Source organism: Ascaphus truei, chromosome 11 (assembly GCF_040206685.1).
Source record: "Ascaphus truei isolate aAscTru1 chromosome 11, aAscTru1.hap1, whole genome shotgun sequence".
NCBI classification, from domain to species: Eukaryota; Metazoa; Chordata; class Amphibia; order Anura; family Ascaphidae; genus Ascaphus; species Ascaphus truei.
In genome coordinates, this window is record NC_134493.1 from 40,712,518 (window position 1) to 40,730,396 (window position 17,879).

The window sequence follows — 17,879 nt, forward strand, 5'->3', positions numbered from 1 at the left end:
AGAAAAAAGACTACAGTACAATTATTATAATGGGTGTATTTATCGAAGTCTCTCGGCTGTTAACTAGGACCGAACCATATGCATCAAAATACAAAATGCAATTTGTTTCGGGGGGGATTCCTGTTCTTCGATGATTTAGTTTTTGCTCCAATTATTGCCCTCGTTTTACAGCCAAAAGATTTTAATAAAACATTTTTTTTCCTGAATGTTGCCCTTTTGGAATCTTTTTTCACGGACTCTGAGTATCCAGTTTTACATCCGACTCATGAACATGCGAGTATCACACAGATCCCAGGGCCGACCTTAGGCCTTGCGTGCCCCTCACCCCCCCTGTAAAAAAAAAGGGGGGGGGCTTACCTTGATGAGCAGCCCTCCTCTGGCAGCGTTGTGGCATCATGACGTCACAAAGCCATCTGATGTCATGTTGCCATGGCAATGCACCGTCACCGCGTCGTGAGACATCACGTTGCCATGACAACGCGACATCACATCGCCATGACAAGGCAACATCATATGATGCCGCGATGCTGTGTGGGGCGGCCCGCTGAGGAGAAGGTAAGAACACACACACCACCCCTCTCCCCCACACACCTGCCGGTCTGGGGGCCCCATGCTCCCTCCTCAAGCTGCCCTCTCCTGTCGGGTGAAAGTTGGATCCCAGCGCCGAGCGGAGGGAGTGCGAGGCCCCCGAAGGCGGCCACCTTGTTTGCCTTGCCCTGTAATATCCCCACTCAGAGGACGGAGCTCACTTATCACCTGTGCATGGGAAGCATCCGGCACGCGCAGCCTTCTCACCCGTTCATGCTCACTGCAGGTGATGGCTCTAGGCTTCTTATCCGGAGAGAACGCTTATCTAAAGAGCAGCTGGAACGTGCTGGATGGGATCCTCGTCTTCGTCTCCATCATTGACATCATCGTGTCTCTGGCGTCTGCTGGAGGGGCCAAGATCCTGGGTATCTTGCGTGTGCTGAGGCTGCTGAGGACGCTGCGTCCCCTGAGGTATAGTTACAATTTGTAGCAATGACCCATTCTTTATCCGTATGCGATGCCCTCCCTGTGCTCAGCTCCATGCACAGAACGTAGATTACGGGTGGAATCTGATACAATCCGTTCAGGGTTTTACAACAGTCACCCCAAATCCTATATTTGGAAATCTATGGGGGAACAAAAGCCAGGTTTAACACCGGGCCATAAAACAGAGACATTCATTTTTATTCCTGTTTTGCATCCATAGGCTTGTTTTCTGCTGCTGTCCCCCATCTGGTGTCACTCCATTAATATCTCTGCAGTCTGGCCTTGTGACCCCACTCATTAAATGTTGCTGATATCTAATTGAACCCACTGCCGGGCTCTCAGGGTAATATGTAGCCTGAATAATGATTCCTTATTTTACATATATATATATATTCTCCACCAAACTCCAATGAAATAGACACAGAACTGCAAGATTGAATATCAAAATGTTATCTTTATCGTCCAAAGTACAGAAATCAACGTTTCGCTCTTTCTGAGACCTTCCTCAGGGTGGTGTCCTCTCTGGGACCTTCCTCAGGTTGGTGTCCTCTCTGGGATCTTCCTAAGGTTGGTGTTCTCTCTCGGACCTTCCTCATGATAGTTTCCTCTCTGGGCTGTTCCTTAGGGTGGTGTCCTCTCTTGGACCTTCCTCAGGTTGGGTCCTCTCTGCCACCTTCCTCAGGGTGGGGTCCTCTCTGGGACCTTCCTCAGGGCAAGGTCCTCTCTGGGAACTTCCTCAGGATAGTGTTCTCTCTGGGACCGTCCTCAGGGTAGTGTTCCTCTCTGGGAACTTCCTCAGGATAGTGTTCTCTCTGGGACCTTCCTCAGGGTATGTTCCTCTCTGGGACCTTCCTCAGGGCAAGGTCCTCTCTGGGAACTTCCTCAGGATAGTGTTCTCTCTGGGACCTTCCTCAGGGTAGTGTTCCTCTCTGGGACCTTCCTCAAGGTGAGGTCCTCTCTGGGACCTTCCTCAGGGTATTGTCTGTGACGGTAGGGGGTAGCCAGTCTTCATAACAAAGGTGAAGCCTGACTGGTTACCCCTGAAAACCGTGGGTCCCTGGCAGTTAAAGTAGCACCAAAAGCCAGGGACACTGTAATAGATATCAGAAACCTGTCCTGTTGTGGGTTTTACCTGTTCCCCTTTCCCAATAAACATGAGACTTTGGGAGTTTGAGTTTTAGGTGGGATATTTGGGTCAAAATGTGTTTATCTTGTTTGCAGGTGTTTGGGGGACAAAGTTACCGATAGTCCCGTAATTCTCCCCAACGTGCAAACATGATTTGCAGGTATGCGAGGTGACTTACACCGGGGCTACACAGTGTCCCCTAGAATCCTGGTTTTCGAGCCCAAGTATCTGTGACGGTGACTTTATGACAGGCTGTAATTTACACCAAAATATTTATAAAATATAATATATATTTATAACTGGGTCTGAACTGGGACGAGACTTAGATATGATAAAATATAATTTATTCCTTGATAAAGGTGAACACAACAGATATACAAATAACAGGCAAAATATGGACACTTACTTAAAATGGAAATGATGAAGCAGTCATATCTGGACTGGCAGTTCATACAGCACTCTTCATAGTCATCAAGACACCAAAGACATGAAAGACCTCTGGCATGAAGACATTGCATAGCGTTTCTCTCAGCAATCAAGATGGTATAGAACAGACAAAGGATAAAGGGTGGACAACAGTTTATAAACCTTTTGTGCCCTATCCTTAACATTGAGTACAGTGGATTGGTCTTCAATTAACTCTAGCCACTCATTAACGTGGGAACACCTTTTGATACATGCCCCCCTGCTAGCTGGTACATGCGCAGTAGAGCTCTGGGGTCTCATTTCAGTAACCCCTCCTCTGCATCAGGAATACCAGCTAGTCTACCAGATTGGATTCCTGGCAGGATATGCTTTGTTGTGAGGTGTGAAATGGAACACTTGAAGACTGCTCTGGTTTGAGTAATCTCCGCCCTCATGCAAACAGTGGAGGGGACAAAATCCTTTGAACCATACTTAAGTCCTAGACATTGGGTCGCCTTTCTGGCTATATGCTACCCTGGTATGCAAAGGAATTTCCTCGGGGTTTTACCCATACCTTGGAACACAGTATGAAAGATAAAACATAAACCTATTCAAATATCCGGTTCCGTTGGGTCCAGCAGGTCCAAACTTCCCAGTTCTCAATGCCGGAACTGGGACACCCTATGATCCAATTTGCGACTTGCTACGACCTTCGGAACCGGAGATACACAAATACACTTAAAACCGTTTCACATTTTAATACAAAAATCTCCGCTGTAAATTAAATCACGGTTTTTCACTAAATCCCCATTGAAAACAACGGGCTCCGCCACCATAGACTTTCAATGGCAAACCGTCGCCATTGGCGGCTATGGGAATCCGCCGCCGTAGACTTTCAACGGGGCGACGCCGCCGTTGAAGTCAATGGGGGTTTTCCGCCATAGCCGGTCAATGGAGATTGGCCGCCATTGGAGTCTATGGGAAAAGTCCCAAACTTTCAAGGGGGTCCATACTCCGTCGGGTTGGTCCAAGAGGGTCAAGGATGGTTCTGCAGCGATGCCGGAGCAGTTACTACAGATACCCCAAACCCTGATCCTCTGGACCCTCCGGAACCGGAGCTATGGATTACCAAATTTCAGCTTTTGACACTTAGCCATTTTCCTGAGCCGTTTCTGCCGCCGCCATTGGAACCTATGGCGCGACCCACTCTTCTCGGTTCGATCCTTATCGGGGGTCCAGAATACGGGGACCCGGTTGTGGTCGAGTGGGGGGAGGTCTTGGAACTAGGGGCCGAAGAATTTTATTTCTATGTGCTCTAGAACTGTTTATTCCCACGCCACTTGTCGTTGAACTCGACTTGTTAAGTGATCAAAGCTCTCCTATTGAAAATGTATCCGCTTTGCGGTTAAGCGGTTTGGACGGCAGCCAACTCGTTCCTGGAAAGCTCTTTCGAGGATTCTCCATTGAAGTCAATGGGCCCATTGACTTACAATGGGAAACCGCCGCTCCTCCTCTCGGACGCCATCTGCTGGTCTTCTCAGGAAACAGGACCCAACAGCAATATTCGCCATTGAAACACATGGAGCCTCAATGGCGACCTATGGGAACCTGCAAAATGGTGCCTGAAAAGGCGGGAAAATTACACAAAGGGCTATAATCACTAAACAACTATTAACCCTTGTGCACCCGGATGGATCCTAGTGTGTGTGTGATGCAGACACTGATATAACAATAAAACAGGGGAACAGTGGAATATACATTTTCAGGTTATGACAAGGGTTAAATCACATTTCTGGGCCTCAGCCCAGTTAACACCTTGTCTCCCTGGTGAGGTTAGAGGGTGGCCAATTGGGGTGTAACCCCTTTAATCCCGGGCCAAATCCTCCCCATCGTCACAGTATCCCAGACCCATTTCCACACATATATAAGGTTCCCCAAGAAGTATGAGTTTATTAAAACAGTGTTTAATGTGTTATACTGTATGTATTAATGTCTATACAGTCAGCCGGGGCATCTACATAGGTGCCGGGTTGTCTGCATAGACATCAGAGTTCAAAGGAGACAAAGGATGTCCAGAGGTGTGAGAACCATTTGGTGAGCAGGGAAGGGTGAAGTACCAGGTCCGGAGAACAAAGGGTATCCAGCTGGGACACCTTTTGGACTGCCAGACCTGGTGGAGCCTGCCCAGTGGGTGGCAATGGGTTGGCTGGGGGAAAATGCTGCTGTTAAGCGTGTTTCCCATTGGCCGATTCATATTTCCCGCTCGCCTGGCTTTTCAAGCCTAAGCACGCCCCCTCCTTTGATTGGTTAAAGCCAAGGTTGTAATCTCTTTCAAGGAAGCAATCTTTAAGTTCCCCAGAGTGAGAAAGTCCTCATAAGTAGAACAATTTCTCCTCAGTCTGAGGAACTTTCCCTTGGGTATGCCTGAAATGATTGATCTGGGGTGGCAACTGTCCGCTCTAAGGAATGAATTCCTCGAATTAGGTTTCCTAAACACGTCTGTCTGTATATTTTGGTCTATATCAATATACAACAGAAAGTGAATGTGATGTCAATTAAAATCGTGTGTGAATTTTAAGTCAAAAGTGTTATCATTAATATAGTTCAAAAAAGAATTTAACGTGTCTGTGTCACCTTTCAAAATAATATATAAGTCATCTATAAAACGCTTATAAAAGATGATACTGTGTCTTTAGTGATTAGGGCCACCATAAATAAACTCATTTTCCCCCACCCCATAAATAAATTGGCATAGGAGGGGACAAAACTTGTCCCCATTTCCGTGCCCTTAAGTTGTAAATAAAATTTGTGATCAAAAAGAAAATAATTGTGCGTGAGTAAAAAAGAAATAGCTTGAAGAATAAATGTAGTGTTAAGTATTGAACTCTCTGGACCTTCTATGAAATGGCGGACAGCCGCCAACCCCAGATCATGTCTAATAATTGAAGACACCACATCCAAGGTCACTTAAATGCACTTTTGATTCCATGGCTGTAAGTAGGCATTGGCATATAACGGGTCAGCCCGTCTCCCAAAGATTCAATACCAGGGAGGGTCAACCAATGTCTTGTGGATCTTTGGGAGATGGTGGTAGATGGGGACTACAGGATTGGGGTTCACTATAAATCCCACCTCCTCTTTGGAGAGGACCTGGGTAATAGACCCCAAATCTATCAAATCCAACAATTCCCCCATAAAGTCATTTGTGGGGTTTCCTGGTAGTCCAGAGTAGGAGGACACATCCTCAAGTTGGCGCAACGCCTCCCTGAAATAGTCTGTCCTACTCTGGACCACCACGGCACCCCCCTTATCCACATTTGTGATAACCTGTGCCGAATTATCCTGCAATTACTTAATCACCAACCTCTCCTCTTTATTTAAATTGTCATGGCCAATATTGGAAAATGAAAAACCCTGTGCCAGTAACCGGAGATCTCTGATGAGTATATTCTCAAACGTGGTGAGAAATGGACCCTTAGTATGGACGGGATAAAAAATAGATCTCTCTTTCAATTTGGATTTCCAGTGACCAAATGCAGGAACCAGTGAATATAAAACTGGTGGAGTATTTATCTATATATAGATTTGCACAACTCTTTCACAGCATTTCAGAGTTACAGACTTCTGAAATTCATTGAATCATTTTATTTTTACTGCAAACAGTAGCATGAGTGGATTATAGGATTATATGAGACACTGTTATCTGCTCAAATGTGTCCCCCAAGCAAATGGGGAATCTCAGAAATCCCATTGTTTGCATACTAAGCTGCTTAGTGCTATGGACAGGCTGGGGGCAAGGTCTGTGCACTTATACTACTCCCCTATGGATAAATCCCCATGGATCTGTGTTTGGAAATACCTCAATCAGAAGTCCTATGCATTTCTCATTTACCAGGTATGAGCTATCATTTTATAACGGGATTATTCAGCCATGTATGGCTATAATGTTCTTGTCGAGAGGGGAAATGTGCTTCACAGCCAGAATCTCAGTGTTACATTAATATCATTTGTTAGCAACACCAGCAATATTTCCGTAAGTTTCCTCTATATACTGTGTGACTAGCCAGACGGTCCAGAGCTCCCATGTAAAGAGGGAAAAAATATGGTTTTAATATCTTCAGGAAAAACATATTTGGCTTTACAGTGCTGAACAGAAAGGACACAAACATGTGACATTGTGTCTATAATGGCTTTAACCCACGGGTGGCCAACTCCAGTCCTCAAGGGCCACCAACAGGTCAGGTTCTCCCTGCTTCAGCACAGGTGACTGAGTCACCTGTGCTGAAGCAGGGATAACCTGATCTGTTGGCGGCCCTTGAGGACTGGAGTTGGCAACTCCAGTTAACCCTTCTGCTGCCATCAGTGTGAACTGCAATGCAATGCATCAGTGTAAAGTGCAACATGATTTAAGGCAGGGGGCTCAACTCCAGTCCTCAAGCCCCCCCCTCTCCCCTCTCCCCACAAACAGGTCAGGTTTTTAGGAAATCCCTGCTTCAGCACAGGTGGCTCATCCAGAGGCTCAGTCTTCGACTGACTGAGCCACTTGTGCTGAAGCAGGGTCTGATTAAGCCACCTATGATGAAGCAGGGATATCCTGCAAACCTGCCCTGTTGGGGGGGGGGGGGGGCTTGATCACCCCTGATTTAAGGATTAATGAAAAATATCCGTATCTGTATTGCGATGCTACTTCATCGGAAAACAGCGAGTTACAAGCTCCCCTGGCTACGAAGCGGTTAAGACGTTGCCATTTTTCTGCGTGCTCGATTTTGGCCTGTTGAAACATGCAGATTTCTCTCACTTAGCTTCATCGGAGATCCAAGCAACGCGCTGGAACAAATCAGCACAAGTCAGACACAAAGCTCTGGAAGTGTTCTGTGACCTGCCAGCTCCCGGGAGATGTGCTCAGGGACTCATCGTTACAATGTTATGTCTTCACAAACAGATTCACCAAATCCACAGAGAACAGCAGTTCAAGGCAGAGACGCCCTGTGCTCTGGATAAAATGACACGCGCTGTTACCGACTTGCCTGAGCAAACCTACAATAAACAGCCTATGGAAAGCTTGTCCTGTGCTTACTGAGGGGGGGGGGGGGAAATGGTACAGCAGGGCCCCGCTTCTCAGCGTTTCGCTTCTCGGCGATCTGCCAATACGGCGGTACCGAGAAAGGGGGCCGCCTTGTCTGCGCATGCGCAGAACGGGGGAGCGGCCGAGTTCGCGAATGCGCAGAACGGGGGAATTTTCGGCGATTTTCGCTTTGCGGCAGTGCAATGGAACGGAACGCGCCGTATGAGCGGGGCCCTCCTGTACTTCCACCTGGGAAATTCACACGCCGAACAATAATGGCACTTTCACCCGTGGTTGGGAAAAAAAAACACAGTGTTTTGGTTTTGCCAAAACTACATTTTTTTGGGTTTTGGATTTTTACCAAATTATGGCGGGGGAAAAAAAACCTCACAATAAATGATAAAATGGCATAATAAGCATGGGAAAAAATACGTCAAATATGTATACTAAACCCCTTACCCTAATTTCCTACTCGTAAAAACCTTTACCCTAAAAAAACTCCTATCCTTAACCTCTTACCCTAATGGCCAAACCCCCTTAAGTTAACGTACCTTATTGGTGAAACAGCCGGCAGCTGAATGTCCAGCGGTGGAACGGCTGCGGTGAAGGATCCCTCAGACACCAAATGCCGGTGCCGACTCTGTCGCGGCGAGTTGACCGCGGCCAAATGTCCGATTCCAGCTACACTGTGGATACTCTGTAAGATAATGCTCCGGGGGTGTTTGTCTTGTGTCTTTCTCAGGGTTATCAGCAGAGCTCCAGGCTTGAAGCTGGTGGTAGAGACCCTCATCTCTTCTCTCCGGCCCATCGGAAACATCGTCCTTATCTGCTGCGCTTTCTTCATCATCTTCGGTATTCTGGGGGTGCAGGTACGGTCAGCCAGGGTGGGGAGAGGTTACTGATCAAAGGATAATAAAAATACAAGTACAGTAGTAAGTAGGCAGGAAGATGCTGGAACAGATCAGGGCATCACAACAAGGAGCTAGCTACAAGGATAAAACGGGAGTCTTTACATTGGTTGCTGGCTCTACACTTCCTTAAGCCAGGCTTGGCTGCTCATTGAAGCGGAGCTGCCGGGAAACCATTGTTAAAAAGGGAAGACCCCACAAAGTGATACACTTGGGGTAGTCAACTAAACACCTGTTGCATTTAGCATAAATAATAGCCACTGGCCATTCAAATGAATCTATAGTAACAATTGCGGATGACAATTGCCATATGGTGATTAAATCCCTTCGCATACACCTATTTGCATATCTGCACCCCGCATTGGAATACATGCCGTTTAAATGTTGGGTGAGGATTGTGAGACCAGGCTGGGGAAACCTGAGTGAGATGTGTGGAGAGCATGCAGAGTAGGGGCGGCACGTCCGAATGGCATGGCCCATCCATGGGGCTCATCTCTCTCCGTTTGCAGCTTTTCAAAGGCAAGTTCTATTACTGCGAAGGGCTGGACACGCGGAACGTGACCAACAGGTCGGACTGCAGCCGCGCGCGCTACAAGTGGGTGCGGCGCAAATACAACTTCGATAACCTGGGTCAGGTGAGTGCCATTTGATTCCTTTCCAATTAGAATGATTGGCAGCTGCCAAAGAAAGACGGGAGTAAGGAGTATGACGTAATACTACTGTTTTATTTACCAACCCAGAATAATACTATGTTATTATTTATAAACTTGCCATTCCACATGATTTTTAACCCCCAAAAAAAGATTTATTTTAAGAAGTGTCCTCTCTCTCGTTGTTTGTAGACCATGAATATAATATGAATTGAGGTCCAGAGAACTCTTCCCCATTCTTTAAAAGCGGCAGATATTTTTTGTAGGGTACCTTAGAGTGTCAGCTCTTTGGGGCAGGGATGTCCTTTGCTGTAACTGTACTTCAATATTCATCCTTGCTTGGGTAGTGACATTGAGCTCTGCATCCAAGTACAGCACCACTGCTCTCTCTGTGGCTCGGGATGTTAATATGACTGTACATGTTCCTGTCTTTCCCAAGGCCCTGATGTCGCTCTTTGTTCTGTCATCTAAAGATGGCTGGGTGAACATCATGTACGACGGGCTGGATGCTGTGGCTACTGATATTCAGGTAGGAAGCACAATGCAGAGATGTTACCTTGAGACGACCATGTAACCATCAGTCTGAAACAGGCTCTGGCACACCCCTTTTTGAGCCCCGCCATCTCTCTAGCAGTGCACCAATTGTATCTAGTGACTGCCTGGTCACATGATCTTCCCCACAGAACTTTGCATCTTTGGTCCTCTTCTGCTGCACTGACAGCCATTTAGTGAACCCCCGAGCCGAATCTTCACCAATCGCTCAGCAATTTAGCTAATTACTGATCATTGTGTGGATTGTATTGATGCACATATTAAAGGGGAAAAGAAATCAAATAAAAACGGCAGCTTGGACTGCTGCTTTAACCCTTTAGGCACTGCAGACATGTCACACACCCCATGCTATTGGCTGCAGTGTTTGTGTTCCCCTGTCTCTCTATGCATTGGAAGAATTACATGAGACCGTATAATATTGGTAGTGTAGGACCGACTGAAATGGGTTTCCGTGACGTAAGCTTAAAATATTTTGGCCAAAGTATTGAACTAAATGACCCATATAAGAAAGAATATAGATAAAATACATAGTAATGGACTAAATAATTTGTCGTATTGGTTGTAGCATTGGGGCTTTTTTGTCTTGTTTACATTTTGCTATATACTTTATATATATATATATATATATATATATATATATATATATATATATATATATATATATATATATATATATATTTATTTATTTGTCCGTTTTCTTGTAGTCAGACCTCTGACAGGTAGGGGGCCAGCATCAATCTAAATATGCCACCAATAAGATGGAGAAATCCTCTTGTAGCGTCCCCACCTTCAGGAGGAAAGGTCCTGGCCCCGCTGTGCGATTCTCAGGCCTCTCTTTTTCCCTTCCCCTTGCAGCCGGTCAGAAATCACAATCCGTGGATGCTTCTGTACTTCATCTCCTTCCTCCTCATCGTCAGCTTCTTCGTGCTCAACATGTTCGTGGGGGTGGTGGTGGAGAACTTCCACAAGTGCCGGCAGCACCAGGAGGCCGAGGAGGCCCGGCGCCGAGAAGAGAAGCGCCTCCGGCGCCTGGAGAAAAAGCGCAGGAGTAAGGCGTTATATATGTCTGGTCGGTAGACTGTTTACAAAGGAATCTTTCTGAGCCCTGCCTGCCGCCAAAGCAACGCCACCTCCCAACAACGCATATATATATATTCATATATATATAGTGGGTGATCCATTCGAGAAATCCTTTTGAGATGGAAACAGGATGCGATGGAGGTGTCATTTATTGAGGGCCAACGGGTGACGTTAAAATGATGCCATTTAATTCGTGCTGTTTTTGAGATGTGGTTGTATATGGGCCTTATGTCAGGGGTGGCCAACGCCAGTCCTCAAGGGCCACCAGCAGATCAGGTTGTAAGGATATTCCTGCTTCAGCACAGGTGGCTCAATCAGTGGCTCAGTCAAGGACTGAGCCACCCGTGCTGACGCAGGGACTAATTGAGCCACCTGTGCTGAAGCAGGGATATCCTTACAACCTGACCTGTTGGTGGCCCTTGAGGACCGGAGTTGGCCACCTCGGCCTTCTTCCGTGCTGCACAGGGCACTCGGTTCATTAATATTAATTGAAAGCTCAAATTAAACTGCATGTACATATACACATAACACACTCGAACTCCCTTCTGGGCGATACATATTGATGTCATAGCCAAGAGATCCGCATTTATTTCTGCAGCTCTCTGAGCAGGGATGCAGAAATGTATCAATTTGTGTCATTTTACTGTCCGCGTCACTCCTGGCTTCGATGACTGACGCCCATTGAGCGGCCTTTTCCTCTCAAAACCTCCAAAACCGCAATTAGAGTTTAGAACGCATGTCCCTGCACGCAAAGCCAAGGATGCATGAGGAACGTAGGCCGAACAGAGAGTCTCAGGGGCATCAACGCAGGCAAGAGGCACCTTACTCAGAGGGTTATCATCTAGAATATCTTTCTACAATAGTAGTCCCAACATTAAAATAACAACTCAAACCTAAGAAATGTGAGGCTCGCCTTCGCTGTAACTGTTTCTGGTTGTTTGGAGTTATTCTGACTTGCAAGTGGAAGGCCTTATCCACTATTGGTAATGTTACAGGGCAGTATTGCCCCGGCAGCCATTTTGACAACTTGATCTTTGGCGAACACTGTGTCACGTACATTAAACCCAGCAGAAAATACTCTGGGGGCAACTGTGTCATCCAGCAGGCTTTAATAATAACTTTATTTCATAGAGGCCTTTTTTCCCAATGGAACTCAAAGCGCGTCACAATGACAGTACAGGGCGCGGCCCGCAGCACATAGGAATGTTACAGGCACAGTCCCTGTAGAGATTACAATCTATGTTTTTGGTGCCTGAGGTACAGGGAGATAAAGTGACTTGCCCAAGGTCACAAGAAGCCGACACCAGGAATAGAACCAGGTTCCCCTGCTACACACTCGGTGTTGTTGTTTACAGAGTCAGTGGGGCCGATTAACTAAGCAGTGATAACTGCTTTTAAGTACGATAAATGCTTTTTAATACCGATACTGCCTGCTGCGTGATTCACTAAGCAGTGATAACAGCGCTTTATCGGCATTCTAAAAGGCATTTTTTCAGCCAGGCAAAAGAAATACGTCCGATCAGGCAAAAAAAAACAGCAAACGTGCCATTTTGTGCCAGTCAGCGCGATTCACTAAGCAGTGATAAGTGAATAGTACTTTAAAAGCACGCCAGATTTTTGCACCAGCTAAAGGCTGGCGCAAAAGAAATGGAGCCATGAATAAAATCATTGTTTAGGTTTTTTTTTCAACACACAATTAATACAAAAGTTCGGCGGGTGATTCCCGCGGGAGTCCGGGGTCCGCGCTGGCCTGCGGTACTAATCCTGTGCCAAAAAAAACACAACAGACAATACTTTCAAATAAATACTCCCCCCTCCCCCCCGCCGCCTAACACATACAGTACAATAATGGTCAAAATTACTATTATCCTGGAGAATAGTGCATTGGCCCATTTAAAAAAAAAACCCATTAACAAGCAGAAATAAAGTAAATAAAACCTGCGCTTACCCCTGCCAGGCTGCCACGATGAAGGATTTTTTAATGGTGTTTTAAATAGTTTATTTCTGGCTTTTGATTGGTGTTTGCTTTTTAATGTTGGATTATTTTTTGACTTTTGATTTTGAATGATGCAGTTTATTTAGATATTTATTTTATTTATTCATGGTTTTGATTTGGTGTTTTAATTGTTTATTCTGGTTTTTATTTTGGATTTGATTAATTGATTGCTGGTAATTTTGTTCGGTTTACTTCTTTATTTGTTTTTAGTTTCAGATTGTTATGAATGCATTGGTTCTTGTTTGTGATTGTTTTGAATGCATTGGTTCTTGTTTGTGATTGTTTTGTTTAGGTTGACCATTCACTGGCATAGTGTAAAATCATGCCCATATTATATGGGCATGATGTACCCACTGTGCCATTCAATTATTTGATTGGCATTAGTAAAAGTAATTTTGCCCATTACTGTACTATATGCGTTAGGGCGGAGTTTTTTTTTTTTTTTTAAAGCACAGGATTGGTACCGCAGGCCAGCGGGGACCCCGGACACCTGCAGGGACCACCTGAGGGCCCGCCGGCCTATAGCAAAATTCTTATGGTTTAAAAAAATTAAAAATTGTAATGTATGTTAGGGGGGCATAGGGGTTCTTGGGGGCACAAGGGGTGGGTGGGTAGCACATATTGCAAGGTTTATTGGGGGCAATTGCCACCAATAAAGCCGCTATTTGGCCTTAACCCCTTCATTGCCTTAGCGGCTAGCCGCTAAGGTAATGAAGCTGCTTTAATGTATTTTTTTTAATAGTGTGCGGGAGCAGGGGTCCTCCTGAGCTGAACCGCATTGATTTCTGGCTCAGGGACCCCCTGCTTCCCGAGTTAATGCATTAATGCAGCTTCATTACCATAGCGGCTAGCCGCTACGGTAATGAATGATTTTTTATTGATATGTGTGTTTTGATCATAGTGAACATGAGCAGAGGGTCTCCTGAGCTGAACCACATTGGTTTCCCCCTGCAGGATTTAAATCCCCCGGTCACATGACGCGGGAGCTTTAAAAGCACAGGGGATACCGGCATCCCATAACGGGGCCTGTATATCATGAAGTAGGGGGTCCCCGAGGCTCAAACCAATGCGGTTCAGCTCAGGAGACCCCGTGCATAGGTACACTAGTATTAAAATGTATATGTATACTGTACGATCAATCGCCTGTAAGAGCCGTGCATGGAGACGCAGCGTCTCCATGCAGCTCTTACAGGCTGCTTTTTTTTCAATCAGCAATCGCGCTTTAGATTTTTAAGCACGATAGCAAGGGGGGGGGGAATATAGCTCGCGCGATCGGGCATGTTTTTGCCCGCATGTAACCAAATGAGCTTCACTTCTTAGTGAGTCCCGCGTCTGGCTTCATTTTTTTATCGTGGGATTACAAATGTCCCAATCGGGCGCAAAAGCGCACTGCGTAGGGAATCGGCCCCAGTGTCTTTACTCACTGAGCTCATTCATCAGAGACTATTATTAACAATTATTGACAATGCATTATAGAGAATATGACATATGCTTAAACCTGTTTTTTTTTTTTGCTTTCCTTCCTCTGGATCAAAATTCTGTAACTACAAATATAGGAGAAGTATCTGTCGTTTAAATGTAACATAGGTTGAACTTGATGAACACATGTCTTATTTCAACCTCATGCCCTATGTAACTATGCAATTATGCTAGTAAGGCACAGGATCCAACAGCGTTGGGTCTTACATATATCAGAGGTATCAACCTCCAAAAACTGAGAATTTTGGATTCTGCAAGGGGGGGGGGAGGCGGGCGGAGAGTATTTAAATGAAACAATTAAGTCTTCAAACACCATTGACGTCTGAGACCAAAAGGAGATGACACAAGGTTGCCTTGATTCAAACTCAGTGTCTTTACTCAATGAGCCAGTCCTTCTCTCTTTACCTGTTGCTGCTAGAGGAGTTGTTGGAGGCTAGATTTTGGTTAATTTCCCCACTTTTGATAAAGACAAATAATGAAGCCCTAACACTATAGACTGGAAATATTCAGACTGGTACAAACTGCTGAGGGAGAATGGCTCCCAGCCCCCCCGGCACCTTGTGATTTCAAAGTTGCTTATAGGACAAGGATCCATGACATTGCTTTGGGACACGTGACATCAAACACATTCTCTGAGCAGGCAGAGCTGACAAGGGCGCCAATGCTTTACTGTGATTCTCTTATTCACATTGTTTAACGATTTGTTTAAAAATTATAATAATAGAAAAAAATGACATTCACACCAGGAGGAACTTTGGCCAAGAATTGTTGGCACGATCCAAGAAACCTTTTAGACATTTTTATAGGGTGTAATGTCTGTATTGTAGGGTCAGCACCGAGACAGTCTCACCAGGCTTCCATTATATGCCCTGCTTGAATGCTCTGTGCACAAGATGCAATCTGGGTGATTACAGTCTGTCTGAGGATTTAGTTCGTTGAAGAGGAGAAGTCTGAGATTTAATGGGATGGGACCAGTGCTGTTGCAGAGAGTAGCCTCGGGACATCCTAAAAAAGCAATCTCCGCATTTATTCCTTACTGTGCACCAGAAAATGAAAATTGGGTGAAATGAGTCTGAATAAGTTGCATGGCTCCCCTGACAGATAGAATGAAACTCCTAACTGGCGGCACTCCCTCTGCGCAACGGCAAGATTGGCGTGAGTTAGCGGGAACGTTTTTGATTCGACCTCTTGAAACTCCAGCATTCGTCGAATAAGCCTGTGTATTCATTCTTTAACCCCTGCAGCCCACGAGGTGTCAGTACATTGTGGCCAATTCCAGGACTAAATAGGCTCTGAACGTATTTTGTTTGCCAGGTTGTGGAGCGGGTTTCACACATGGTTGGTTTTCTGAAGGGCTGTTACTTTATGCAAACTGACACGGGCATCAGACCTAATGTGACTCTGGAATAAGAAAATACTTCAGATCAGCCTGCAGATTAGAAACTCTCTGCTATTAAGGTTGGCGCGTAAGCCACCACGTAAACACAGACCCCTGAGACGCACAGTTCCTATTTAGCTCCACTCTCCTGGGTGTTTCAAGTACGCAGGTTCAGTAGCAAGAAAACTGCTACACACTCGCACCTGGGAATGTGTTAGTGCTGCCTCTGTATCTTACCTCTCGTTTATATCCTCTAGCATCCCCGCTCTGCTCTGTAATATATATTTATATACAAACATAAGCAAAACACACCTCAGGCGCTAACTATGAATGGGATTGGTGGGTAATCTTCTTTTCTCCTTAGTGAATCCGCAGTGGTAAACGTTGTTAGAACCACCTTCTCAGACCCCCTATGGGATCTTTCCTAGATCCCTCAAAAGACAGAGAAAACAGGGAAGAAGGGGGGAGCAGGGGTCAGCAGTAAAACTTCATAAGACGCCCAATGGGAACCTACAAATGCTCACACCCTCAATGTCATAAATTAGGGTGAAGCTTCAAAACCAGCAGTGGGGGGGGGGGTTAAGAATGAATAATAATATAATACCTACACGGCCATGTGTAAGTACAGGCTCATAAAGGGTTCTTTGTCAGATGTAGCCTCTTAATAGAGTCCTCTATTCGTCCATATCTTTCTGAATAGATTTAGAGGACTCTATTAAGAGGCTACATCTGACAAAGAACCCTTTACTCTGTACTTACATATTATTATTATTCACCCTGTTTTCTACACAAACATACCTTACCCAAACCCGGCATGGATCCAGGTAACCGAAGACACAGCACATCGCAGGTAAGAGGCAAAAAAAAAAAGTGTATTAATACATTACCAATCCGACGTTTCAGTCCCTAATGTGTTAACACACTTTTCACACTTATGCGCGATGTATACTTTAACACATAAGGTACTGAACTGTATTGTTAATGTTACACTTTTTTTTGTTTGCCTCTTACCTGCGAAGTGCTCTGCCTTCTTTTGCCTGGATCCAGGCTGGGTTTGGGTAAGGTATTTTTGTATGCGATTCCTATGATGCGTGCACTTGTCAGTTTATGCCAATAATTTGCTTGGGTATGCCTACTACCTTGTTATATATTCAAGAAAAACAAACCTTTGAAAATGTGAAAGTGCACTCCTTTATATTATCCAATTTTCCAACTCCCTTTTTGGGGGGGAGGGATTGGATGTCGTGCGTTAGGCCGCGTCCATGGATAGTGCTTGCGGGCTGTGGCGCGCTTACGCTCGGCACTGAGCCCCTACAGCCGCAATGAGAGCGGCTTTAGTAGGGGCTCGCCTACGCTTCCGCAAGCGCGCGGAAGCGTAGGTCTTAGGAAAATTTTTCATTTTCGCGCTTGCCGGAGCGCAGGCCCGGTCCCGTGAGCGGTTCGCCTAATGAGGGCGAACCAGCTCTGTGACGTCATTGGCGCGCTGTCTAAGGCCAGGGAAAGCAGGCTCAGCCTCAGCGCGCCTCCGCCCGCAAGCAGTATCCATGGACGAAGCCTTATACAAGAACAGCTTTAAATAAAAATAATATTCAGGGCTATTAAAAAATAACTGAATGCGCATTTAATAGTTACATCCTACAAGAAACAAATGTATCATTTGGAGGTACTCTGGGGAGCTAGGACCCACACAAGAAAAAAGGTCGGTCGCCAGGCAGCAAAACAATGACAAAAAGCACCAACCCTAACACAAAGTATTTTCTTTTCATTCAGTTTTAATGGGCTGCCGTTTAAAGATCTTTCTTAAGTGCTGCTCTGTAATGGCCACATGATAACGGATGTTTATTGATTATAAACCATGTGCTCTCTGTGTGAACCTTCCGATCACATTATCTCCCCAATCCTTTGTTTATCCTAACACCGTAATCCAAATCATATGGTTGTGTGCACTTTCTGATTCCATTCAAGCCCCGTTATGTCCTGTAGGGTGGGAAGTCGTAGGCCACTTTGGGAAAATGTGTTCGGTTGAAGCAATTGATTTAGTATCAGTGTTTTTATCAATAGGGTATTCTTTATAGGTCAGGACAAATTCTATTGCATGACCGCAGACTAACAGAATTATAATAACAACGAGTTAATGTGTCTGTTAATATGCACAGCACTGTATTAATGTGACGGTGTTCGTCTCGAATCAGGAAGCTGACCCGCGTGGCTGAAGTAGGGAATAAC

The 17,879-nt window shown here is 45.4% G+C and overlaps 1 protein-coding gene across 3 annotated transcripts in view; it reads left to right on the forward strand.

Moving 5' to 3' along the window:
- Positions 1 to 17,879, forward strand: part of CACNA1H (calcium voltage-gated channel subunit alpha1 H) — a 417,435-nt gene that overhangs the window by 349,965 nt on the left and 49,591 nt on the right. For 2 of the 3 annotated variants that reach the window (XM_075565791.1, XM_075565793.1), the window contains exons 21-25: positions 815 to 999; positions 8,353 to 8,479; positions 9,028 to 9,153; positions 9,608 to 9,697; positions 10,576 to 10,789. In XM_075565791.1, the coding sequence (XP_075421906.1) occupies positions 815 to 999; positions 8,353 to 8,479; positions 9,028 to 9,153; positions 9,608 to 9,697; positions 10,576 to 10,789 (742 nt within the window). The remainder of the gene's footprint in view (positions 1 to 814; positions 1,000 to 8,352; positions 8,480 to 9,027; positions 9,154 to 9,607; positions 9,698 to 10,575; positions 10,790 to 17,879) is intronic. The other variant, XM_075565792.1, reaches the window with a different exon arrangement.